This window comes from Hypanus sabinus, chromosome 5 (genome assembly GCF_030144855.1).
Source record: "Hypanus sabinus isolate sHypSab1 chromosome 5, sHypSab1.hap1, whole genome shotgun sequence".
Taxonomy (NCBI): Eukaryota; Metazoa; Chordata; class Chondrichthyes; order Myliobatiformes; family Dasyatidae; genus Hypanus; species Hypanus sabinus.
In genome coordinates, this window is record NC_082710.1 from 149829782 (window position 1) to 149842145 (window position 12364).

The window sequence follows — 12364 nt, forward strand, 5'->3', positions numbered from 1 at the left end:
TTATCAAACTGCATACATATCTCCATAAACAACCCTGAGATTTGTTTTTTTGCGGGCATGCTCATTAAATCCAAAAAGCTTAATAGAATCAATGAAGACCACACTCAACTGGCTGGACAAGCAACCAACATGCAAACGTGCCAAACTGCAATGTAGCTGAGCAAAGGGCATTTAAACTGCAAGACCTCTCAATATTATGCCATTCATCCCATCAAGTTGCTCCAACATTCAATTAGAGCTGGTTAATTTCCCCCTCAATCTCATTCTTCAGCCTTGCCCCATAGCCCCTGATGTCCCCACCAAACAAGAACCCACCAATCTCTGCCCCAAATAATGCTGTGGAGGTTGATTCATTGGGTTTAAATGACAATGAATTCCACCACCCTCTGACTAAAGAAATTTCTCTAGTCCTGTTCCAAAGGGACACTCCTGTACTCTGAGGCAGTGCCCCCACCGGTCCCAGACCCACCCACTTTTGGAAACACCCCCTCCACAGCCACTCTGCCTAAGCCTCTTAGTATTCAGTGTTTCAATGATTTGCCCTCATCCTTCTGAAGTGAGCACAAGCCCAGAGCCATCAAACACTCCCCACGCATCAACCCAGACATTCCCCGAACTCCCCCCAAAGCCAGCAGATCCCTCCATAGACACGTAAGTCAAAACTGCTCACAATATCCAACTGCCGTCTGATCAATGCTCCACAAAGCTACAGCATCACCTCCTTGCCTCTATATCCTAATCCTACCGAAACGAATGCCATCATTGCATCTGTCGTCCTTACCTCCAACTTAACCTGTGAGTCAACCCTAGGAATCCAGCATTAAGCCTCTGGAGTCCTAGAACCTCTGATTTCCAGATTCACTCTCCGCCTAGAAAACACCCCTATTCCTTCCACCAAAGCAAATGACCATACACCTCCATACACTGTATTCCACTTCCTCCCCCACCCTCCCAATTCATCCATATCTATCTGCAGTACTCTCACCTCCTCAGCATCACCTGTCCCTCAACCTATCCTTGGAGGGGAAATCTGCAATTTTGGTCACAAAGCCATCAACTCTGTATTCCAGATCACTAGCACACAATGTGAAAAGCAGCAGAACCAAAACCAACCCCAGGGGAACACTACCAACCTGCAGCAGCCACAAACGGCCCCACTCATTCCCATCCCCTGCCCCCCCACCAGCCAGCCAACCCTCCATCCATGCCAGCATCACCCTGTTTAGCAGTATCATGTGTGGCACCCGTCAAAGGCGTCCTGAAAATCCAAGCGAGCAACATCAACTGATTCTGGAAGCTTGTGCATTTCATCCAAATCAGCAAGGTTTGTGTAGTAACTTTGTGGATGGTATGAAATTGGACGTTGATGGTGATGTTGATGGTGAACGTTATCATAAGATTACCAGAAGATTCTTATCAGTTGGGGAAGTCTGCTGAAGAGTGACAGATTTAATACAAATGAGGGCAGCGGAATGGTTCGAGTAAAGCTATTAGTGCCAGCTGTAAGACAGGATTCAATTCTATCTGTAAGGTGTTTATACACTCCCCATGACTACATGGATTTCTTCTAGGTGCTCTGGTTTCCTCCCACATTCAAAAAATGTATGTTTGTGATGGAGTTGTAGCCTTGCTATGTTGGCATCAATGTGGTGATACTTGCAGCTGCCCTAGCACGATCACTGATTTGAGTTGACATGACTTCTTGCTGTGTGTTTTGATATACATGTGACAAACCTAATCTTTGCATTTGGGGAAAATCAAGCCAGTGTACGGTTTCGATGAATGGTAGGGCACTAGAGGATAATTGTAGGCCAAGATCCCTCTATTCAAATACATTTCATTGTATGCTGTATCACAGAGAGACTAGATGATGAAGCTTTAACACACTGGCCTTCAATAGTCAGGGTATTAAGTAAGAGTTGGGCTGTTACATTGCTATTGTTTGTTATTTGTGCGGCTGCACCTGGAGTACTGTGGTTTTCATCACACCCTGTTAACGAGCCTTGGTTAAATAGCAAGGGTGCAGAAAAGTGAGTATTGCCAGGGCTGGATTGCCTGAGTGATGGCGAAAGCCTTTTGAGTATAGGAGAACAATCTTGAAGTTTATAAACTGGAGCACAGGTAATGTGGATGGTAACGATCTTTACCCCAAGTTGGTCTGAAACTAGGGGGTATAGACTTGGGGTGAGGGCAATGCTTAAAGGTACAGCTTTTCATGGGGCAGTGGGTGGTGAATATATGTAACAAGCTGCCAGAGGAAATGGCTGAGGCAGGTAGAATAGTATAACTTGAGAAGCCCACAAGAGCAGTTCTTGGAGGGATATGGGCTGAATGCAAGAAATTGGTACACAATGGTTGGCATGGATGCTGGGCTGGAGGGCCTTTATCTGTGTTATATTGCTCTGACACTTTCATATTTAAATGTTGGAAACATTCAGAAGTGGTATCAATGGACAAGTAGCCAATATTTCTCATTTGGGGCCATGTGGGATGGCTGGTGGCGCAATGGCATCAGCGCTGGACTTTGGAACAAAGGCTCCCGAGTTCGAATGCAGTCGCCCCCAGGGCGCGCTTTCCATCGGTGCCGGGTTGAGTGTCGAGCTAACCACTCGGCTTTTTTTTTAAAAACTGTCTAGTCAGGAACATTCATACTGTGACCTGGTTAATCCGAAAAGAGACCAATCCTGACATTACACAATAGACTAGAATGGCTGACTGTCTGGTGTGAAAAGCTATGAATGAATTTGGGGTCATACATGAGCACTGGGAAATAAGTTGCTGACTTTTCATTATTGTCAGATGCTGATTAATGTGCTGCACAGTTAAATCAAGTACAATGTTCAATGTGCAGAAAGTTGTGTAAATGTTACTGAAACCCTGGGGGCTACCAAATGTTTGCCCTGAACTAGCTCGTTACCACAAATTCCTGCATCCCACAGGGTTTCTGCATTGCACTTCTGATGGCCCCAGAAAAGGTGTGGGGAGTTAATTTCTCCACTTAATTTCTGATTTTAAAACTTACAACACTGTTCTACAGCTGGAGATAATTCCCCTGATACAGATGGAGATTATTCCAGTGTCAAACCTTGCTGGTTGCAGTGTCTTGGTCCCAGACATCTCCCCAACCTGCTCTAACAAATCGTTTCCCTTGGACAGAAGTGCAGACTACGCCAGAATCGGAGAGAACAAAGATCATCGTGGGAGCTTTGGGGTTTGTGATTGGGCTGCTCATCCTGCTGGCAGCGGTTATAATGAAGCTGAAGAATGCAAAAGGTAAGCTTCTGTCTTAAGTGGGCAACTGCACCTTCTGCTCTGGGGTCCAGCTAACATGCATTCCTTTCATGCATCTACTCTACTTAGGATCCAAAGTCATAAATTGTTCTATTATATTTTGACTATTTCAGTGAATTATTTGCTTTTTCCCAGGATCAGCATGGATGTGATAGGCTTGAAGGGTCTGTCCCTGAATGATTTTTCTTCCTCCTTCTTCCCCCCCACCCAATCCCCAATCTTCTGGGACAGGGTGAAGCTTGGAGTGGGAGGTTGTGAATCTGGACCCTCCCCCTCTGCTCCATCAATATCTGGATATTGGCTCCAGCTTCCTATTTCCATTGCTGACTGGTGCAAGTCCAGGATGGGTTAGGACTTTTTCCTAAATTAGCAGTCATTCAGTTACCTCTTGGCTAAGCACTGAGTGTTCCATCCCCTGTGAGTATAACTGGTCTTCACTCCAGTAGTGAGGCAGAGTTCAGCCATGGGTCAGCAGATGCTGAGATTCTCTATATTGTGCTTCTAATGGGCCAGAAAGAGTAGAAATTCCATTCTCAGCTAGAATTTCTGGTCAAATATTTCCAGTTGCATGATTAATGCTTTAGGAACACTAAACTGAGAAATAGACCAGAGATAAGTGAGTGTTTGAGTGACTCTATTTAACATGCATTTTTGAATGCCAAAGGTGCAGTGGCTTTTCCTGCTTGAATTTTCTCAGCTGAGTGTTAATGTCTCAAATCTCATGCAGTAGCCTATTGCAAGAGTTGAGCAGTATGAAAGAGGAGCACTGGACAGGATGTGCTGGCATTGGAGTAAATGGGGAATGTTCTGTTCTTTCCTGGAATGAATAGGTTAAGTGTGAAAAGGAAGAGCTGAATCATTTACAATCAAGCGATATTGGGACAAAATTGAGGGAATGCACGGTTTATGAATAGGAGTTGCCATTCAGGAGAGGAATTTCTTTCTGGGCAATACTACATGGACGTAGGTCCATTGACCAGTGGTCTATCCAGACATTAGAAGTTTGGAGAGGGCAAGAGGCAGCAGCAGGTCTCAGCAGCACAACAGAGCTGTGACTAGCAACCAACTGGCATTTGGGATTGATTAGTAAGAGCAAATTAAATGAAGGTGGGTCAAGCACAGCGGCTGCTGTCTGAGTGGTGATCTTAAGGCTTCAGCTCTTCAGGGCTTCAGTCAAAAAGGAAAGAAAAGCTCAAGTTTTTTCCACTTCTCTTCATAACTGCTCAGCTAGGTCAGTAAGGATGACAAGCAGGATAGTGAAATGCTCCTCTTCCAGGATGTGGGAAGTCACAGACCTCCAGTGTCTCTGACGACTGCAACTGCAAGAAGTGCATCCAGCTCGGCTTCTAGCAAACAACATTAAGGAGTTGGACCTGGAACTGGATGAACTTGATTATTCAGAAGGCTAAAGGATATCAGACAGGAGGTTCTGTGGGTGAGAATGAGATTCCTGGATGGTATGTTGCCTCCTGGGCACTGGGGTCTGGGACACCTTGGATTGAGTCCTCAGCATTAAGTGAAGTCATGGTCATGTAGGTACCAATGACATGGGAAGGATGAGTGAGGTTTTGCACAGGGAGTTGAGTGCAAAGTTAAAGGGCAGGACCTCTGGGGTTGCGATCTCAGGATTGCTACCTGTGCCACCTGCTAGTGAGGCCAGAACTAGGAAGATTACAGTTTAATACATGGTAAGGAGTTGGTATAGGAGAGAGGAGATTTGATTTTTGGATCATTAGGTGGAAGGTGGGACCTATACAGAAGAGGGGGCTTGCACTTGAACTGGCTGGGGCAAATCCTAGCCAGAGGGTTTGTTAATGCTGCATGTTGGGGTTTGCAGGAGGTGGGGAGCAGTGCCAGAACAGTTGGTGGAGAAACTGTGAAGGTGGATCTTGATAATTCCTCAAAGTCGGGAATCAAAAGGTTGAGCATGGTGCAACTAGTGTCCTGAGCTGCCTGTATTTCAATGCAAGAAGGATTGTAGGAAAGACAGATAACAGTGCTGAAGATGAGGTAGCTGGTTTACAAATGGGCAATGTGTAGTGAAGAGAGGCTGTTAGGGCAAAGTTGCAGCCAACAGCATGAGTTGCAATGTAAAAGACAGGCAAAACCAAAGGGTAAATAAAAGACTAGGTGTATCTGAATGCATGCAGTATATGGTATAGGTAGATGAATTTGCAGCACAGTTTCAAATGGCAGGTATGATGTAGGCATCACTGAGCTCCCAACTATAATCTTTTATCCATGATTCAATGTCCTAGGATGCACATTGTATCAAAAGGATAGGCAGGAAGGTAGAGGGGTGTTGCTCTGGTTGAAAAATGAAATCAAATCATTAGAAAGGGGTGATGTGCAGTTGGAAGGTGTTGAATCATTGTGGATAGAACTAAAGAACTGTAAGGGTGAAAAGACATGGAGTTATACACAGACCCAAAACAGCATTAAGGATGTGGCCTACAAATAATGGGAAATGAAAAATGCATGTCAAAAGGGCAATGTTACAATAGTAATGGGCAAGGCTTCAGTATGCAGGTAGATTGCAAAAATCGGGTTGGTGCTGGATTACAGTGGAGGAATTTCTAGAGTGCCTGCAAGATGACTTTTTAAAGCAGCTGGTGGTTGAGCCCACTGGAGCATCAGCTATTGGATATTGTGCAATGAACCAAAATTGATTAGAGCTTGAGGTAAAAAACCTTGGTCAAGTGTTCATAATATTAAATTTACCCTGAAATTTGAGGTTAGTCAGATGCATCAGTATTAGAGTGAAGGGAAATGCAGATGCATGAGGAGTTGACCAGAATTGATTGGTAAGGAACACTGACAGAGATGATGGTAGCGTAGTAATGACTGGAATTTCTGGAAGCAATTCAGAAAGCACAGGATGTACTTCCCAAAGAGAAATATTCTAAAGGAAAGTTGTTTTATCAATATTTTTTATTCTCTTCTACAAACAACAAAAAATTACAGCACGTCCCCAAAAACCACGACCATAACAAAATAAAATTAAATATTGAGCAGCAAAAGGGAGAATAATATAAAGGCAAAAGTAAACTGACACAGCAGAGGTGCACCGCACCAAAAACCTCAGTCCTCACCCCGTAAGAAAGTCCAATACAGGGTCCCATATCCTTTCAAAGATGTCCCCTCTGTCCTCATTACATAGTCTCAGTCTCTCCAAATGTAAAGTATTTGCCAGTTCTCTCAGCCACAGATCATATGTAGGCACAGAGTTAATTTTCCACATTTACAGGATTAACTTCTTAGCATCACCATTCCAAACAATACAGCCATTTTTCATACTTATTGACTCATTGCTCCAAGGATGGCTGAGCAGGTCTGGTTCCCACCACTTCCCATTAGCCTCAGAAACAGTGAAAAATACTTTTCCAGTATGCCTAAAGCTTACAACATGACCAGAATGAATGTGACAAGTTACTGTTCTCAGATTTACATCCATTACAAACTGGTGAAACATCAGGGTAGAAGCTGTGCAACTTTGGAATAATGGAGTCCGTATAATGTTTTAAACTGTATAAGTCTGTCTGACGTTGACTGAACAATCGTGTATACTCTTTAAACACTCATCCCAGACCTCCTGTCAGTTCTATACCCAATTCATCCACCCATGTCTGTTTAAGACCTGCAGTGTTCACCCAAGCTCCATTATGTAGGATCTGAATTTAAATAAATAAATAGGATATGGCACTATGAGTAACCAGATCAAATTCATTTATTGCCTCCAGGAACTCGTTTTTGTCTAAAACTTAAATTGGGTATATATTTCCTAACATAATCTCAAATCTGTAAATCTTTTATATTAAAAAAAATCAAAAAACACAACTAGATGCAGGGATATTGTAAACTGCTTGTAACTGCACGAATGAGGCAAAGTTTCCATTAATATATAGGTCACCTACATTACAGATGCCACTGTTTCCAGGACAAAAAAACAGTATCATTTAGGCCAGGCAAAAATGAATGATTGTCACAAATTGGAGTGCCAATACAAGTTTTTGGGGTCTTAATGTGTAGTTGATTCTGCTTCCAAATTCTTAGTGTTGCCAACCATATAGCTGTAACTAAAATATGACTTATTAACTGCAGTGGGGCTATTAAGGAGAGCTGGTAAGGAAGTCTTCTTACAAAGCAGTCGCTCTGAGTAACCATGCTGGGCATGAGCCTGAGTTAGAGGGTGGGGCTTCTTTTCCACCATGCAAGAATGGATAGGTGGGCAGCCCAGTAATACACTTTAATATCCTGTAGGGCAAAACCTCCTGCTTCCTTGGGCTTTGACAAGTGTTTCAGTAATTCTAATGGCTTAATAACAAATAAAGGGTATAATAATTGAATCCAATTACTTAAAATATGACAGAAATAAAACAAAGTTGTCACAACTGTTAGCAAGAGAAGTTGCTAACACTTGATATACTCAAGTCAGCATAAAAGCCAGAGGGCATATAACAGGGCAAAACTTAGTGGAAAGTCAGGATTGGGAAGTTTTTAAAAACCAACAGAAGGCAACTTAAGTCATTAAGAAGGCGAAGACAGGAAATAAAAGTAAGAGTTAATAATGGAGGATACAACGTTTCTTCATTTACATAGTATAAAAGGTGAGGTTGGATATTGGACTGCTAGAAAATGATGCTTGAGGTAGTAATGGGACAACAAAATAATGGCCAACTGAATAAGTATGGAAGACACTAGCAGTATGGTGGACATTCCAGGTGTCGAGGTTATTGAAGTATGTGAAGTTAGCGTAAGTAGAAAGCAGGTTCTTGGGGAAACTAAGGTCTGCAGGTGAGTAAGTCACCTGGACCAGATGGTATGCATCTCAGATTCTGAAAGGTGGCTGAAAAGATTGTGGGGGCATTAGTAATCTTTGAAGAATCATTGGATTCTAGAGTGGTTCAGGGGACTAGAAAATTGCAAATGTCACTTTCCTCCAAGAAGGGAAAGAGGCAAGAGAAAGGAAACTAGTCTGACCTCGATGGTTGAGAAGATGTTGGAGTTGATTTTTAAGGATGAGTTCTGAAATTCTTTTGAAGAAATAACAAGCAGGATAGACAAAGGAGAATTGGTTGATGTTGATTTTCTTAAGGCCTTTGACAAAGTGCCATACATGAGGCTGCTTAACAAACTACAAGGCCATGGTATTACAGGAAAGATTCTGGCATGGATAAAGCAGTGGCTGATTGGCAGGAGGCAGTGGGATTGAAAGAATTACTGAAAGGACTTGGACAGGTTAGGAGAATGGACAAAGAAATGGCAGGTGGGATAGTGTCGGAAAGTGTGGTCATGCACTTTGGTTGAAGAAATGAAAGGGTTAACTATTTTCTAAATGGAGAGGATACAAAAAAACTTGAGGTGCAAAGGGACTTGAGTCCTTGTACAGGGTCTCCTATAGGTTAATTTGCAGGTTGAGTCTGGTGAGGAAGGCAAATACAATGTTGGCATTCATTTCAAAAGGACTAAAATATAAATGCAAGGGTGTAATGTTGAGACTTTATAAAGCACTGGTGAGGCCATGTCTTTACCAAGAAGAATGAGAGGGTGACATTGAAATCTATGGAACAGTGAAAGGCCTTGAGAGTGGATATGCAGGTGTTTCCTCTGTGTGAGTACAAGACCAGAGGTCAGTCTCGGAATAGAGGGGTGTCTTTCTAGAACAGATGAACTTTAGCCAGAGTGGTGAATCTGTGGAATTTGTTGCTGGGGCAACTGGAGGCCAAGTCTTTAAGGCAGAGCTTGACAGATTCTTGATTGGTCAGGGCATGAAAGGATATGGGGAGAAGGCAGGAGACTGGGGGCTTAGTAAAATTAGATCAGCCATGATGAAATGTTGGCAGATTCAATGGGCCAGATTACCTAATTCTGCTCCTATATCTTGTGGTCTTGGGCCAACCAGTACAATTTCAGAATGGTTATGCTGGGAATTCTTTATGCCAGGACTGGAGATGGAGTAACTGACAAATATTCAAGTGGTGATTGCCAGGAGGTTAAGTTATGAGAAGCCAAAGGTCAATAGGAGATGAAATGACTCATGACAAGACTGTATTGGCCAGGTTGATATTGGAGTGGGTCTAAATCCATTCCATCAGCATCTCTGCAGTAGTTGGGAGTTGGTGTAAAATTAAGTTTCTGAACTTGGTTTATCTTGAGAGTGACTGGGAGTTCCCTGGGTATTAGTGTGATGCATCAGGGTTACTGAAGTTGGATCAACAGGCACTGAACTTTAACTATTAGTGAGCAAATGAGGAGCACACTCCCTACCAGACCAATGCTGCACTTGGTTTGACTCTGTCACTGACCTACTAACCGCATCGACTTTCTTTTTCAGCTATTCTGGATTCCAGCAGTCACGGCCCACGTGAGTATCCCAAGGGAAGGTTGTAGTCACCCCAGTGGTTTGGGAAGGAATATGGTAGTTATTGGTGAATAAGCTTGTTTGAAGCAAGTGCCAAGATCAAGTGAAGCATCTCGTTTGTCACATTTACAGCACTGGGGTCTTTCAGTCCATTGATCTACCGCCAGCCCATGGCAATTCCATGACCTCACTTATTTCACTAATGCACTCTCTCCCATGTCCATCACCTTCCCCTCTTCCCCAAAATTCTCTAGGCTACAGCAGCCAGTTAACCCACACTGACCTGCACAATGTTGGGATTTGGGAGGGAAGCAGAACACTAGGGGTGGTGGGGAGGGGGATGGATGGTAACCTATATGGTCACAGGGAGAATGTAGACTCCAGAGTGCTGGAGGTCAGGATTGAACCTGTCACTGGAGTTGAGGCAGCAACACTAAATGCTGCCTGTGGAGCTCCCTGTACACAGTGGACATGTCATGTAACCAATGGGGGTGGGGGGAGGGAGTATAAAGGTGGAACTGTCACTAGGGACCCTGTGTGTAGTACAGAGGTCAATATACCATTAGGAGGGGTTTGTAAAGGTGGAGCAGTCCTCATGCTCTTGTCTGGACACTGATATCTCTCCATCCTCTGTTTCAGGTCTGATGAGCCCATAAATCAGTTAACCCAGCCCCAAGTGCAGTTTCTACCCTCAATGATGGTTCAAACCTGCTGGCTGCCCCAGGACTCTGACCAGTGGGTAGGAAGCTGCTCTATGGGCTTTGGAAGCAGTTCCCTCTAAGAAGCAGTGTAAAGGTTCACTGTAAGCTCAACCCTGCTGAACACAGTGTGACTGTAGCTTGTAAACTGGAGTCGATCTATTTCTGACGCGTTCGGGGATCATTCCCAAATGTCCTGTAATAATCCTTCCTGAATGCTATAACAACACCCCAATCTCTAACTGTAAATCGGCATCTTAAATATTACTATTCTCTACAGTTTGTAAATGATTTTATTGCAAACATTGATCTTTATATTGATGGCATGGTTTTGATTAAACACTTTGTGACGCCTACTCATTGCTTGCTGTCACTCTTCTCCAGTATTTGTCACTCTGGTTTTCTCAGCTGCTCTCACCCATGTGGCAGCTTAATTCCTCACTGGACAATGGGTCTGCCATCTACAACCCTCCAAGTATTTGGTCCAGTGTTAAGATTGATATGTCTCATTCTGCAAATTCTTCCCTGCCTGGGGTAGAGTGGTTAAACCCTCATCCTTAAGTAGAAGGGATGGGCCCTCAATCTCCCTCAGTTGAGGGACAAACATTGACTCAGACTTCAATGTTCATCCTGATGGCACCAAATGACTCTAGTCCTGGGGTTGGAGAGACTGGGGGAGAAGTCACTGTGGAAACTGGATGTGGGTTGTCTAAGTCCAATTGATTCCTTTCTCCACTGTCCTTTTCTCTGGCTGAGCCACCCTCCAGGGCAGAGGCAAATCATTGTTGAAAATCAAGGCAGATGCTGGAAATTTAAAATAAAATTAGCATTGGGAACTCATTGTGGTTTGTGGCTGATTAGTGATGGGGGAGCTTTAACAATCTGGCTGAATGAGTACAGAAGGGAAAAATGCCTTCAACTGTGAAGGGTGACTAGAATGGAACATCCCAATTGGGGGTGGAGTGGGGTGGGGAGGGGTGTTTGGGTCTTCATCAGCAGTAGGAGAAAGCCCTTTGCTCCACAGGAATAGTCTGGGAAGAATTCAATAAGATGTACATCCCTGCTTGAGTGTCCTGGAGAGGGAGCACACATTGTCCACTGCCACTCTGAATACCTTCCAATGCCAGCAGTAGGCACAGGAGCTGGTGAACACTCTGGGGAAAAATGAGGATTGTATATTTTAAATGCAGCTGTAAATGTGGGATTGTATCTCATTCTATTTGGTGAGCACTTTATTGGGTAAACCTGTGCAGCCACTTGTTAATACAAATATCTAATCATCCAGTGATGTGGCAGTAACTTGTGGTAATGATGTAGGCATGGTCAGGAGACCAAACTTCAGCATGGGGAAGAAATGTGATCTAAATGATTTTTGACCATGGAGTGATTGTTGGTGCTGGACAGGGTAGCTTGAATATTTCGGAAGCTACTCATCTTCTGGGATTTTCATGCAAAACTCAAGTTTATGGAGAATAGTGCAAAAAAAAAAAAAATCCTGTGTTAGGAGAATGGCCAGACTGGTTCAAGCTGGTGGGGAAAATGCCAGTAACTCAACCACTCATAACAAGAGGTGTGCAGAAGAGCATCAATGAATGCACAACACATTGAACTTCAAAGTGGATGGGCTACAATGGCAGACCAAGTTCCATTCTTGTAGCTTCAAGTGACCCCTGAGAGCCCTATACCATTTATCAGTTCCATCTTGGGGGAAACTGACCATCTACACAATCTTCACCTGTTGTAATATATGTCAGGTCTATCCTCAGCTTCACACATGAGGAACCATACCAGGTTTGTTCAACCTCCTCAGTAAATCTCCAAACAGTAACATCCTACTCAACCTCTTCCGCACCTTTTGGGAATTTTGTGACTTTTTTTTGGCCAATTGAGTGATCTGGTGCTTTGCTTTCGCTGAGGGAGTTTAGTGAGGTTTCAAATGGAGTGTGTGGCATGAAGGTCATGAAACCTGGAGATGGGGTGTGAGCCCATGATCAACTCCATTTCTTGCCGATCA

General features: G+C 43.6%; 1 protein-coding gene across 1 annotated transcript in view; it reads left to right on the forward strand.

The window, feature by feature from the left end:
* LOC132394450 (H-2 class II histocompatibility antigen, E-S beta chain-like) overlaps positions 1-10706 on the forward strand; it is a 35693-nt gene extending 24987 nt beyond the window's left edge. The window contains exons 4-6 of the mRNA XM_059970622.1: positions 3157-3273; positions 9626-9655; positions 10292-10706. Of these exons, the coding sequence (XP_059826605.1) occupies positions 3157-3273; positions 9626-9655; positions 10292-10308 (164 nt within the window). The 3' untranslated portion in view covers positions 10309-10706. The remainder of the gene's footprint in view (positions 1-3156; positions 3274-9625; positions 9656-10291) is intronic.
* The last annotated feature ends 1658 nt before the right edge of the window (positions 10707-12364 follow it).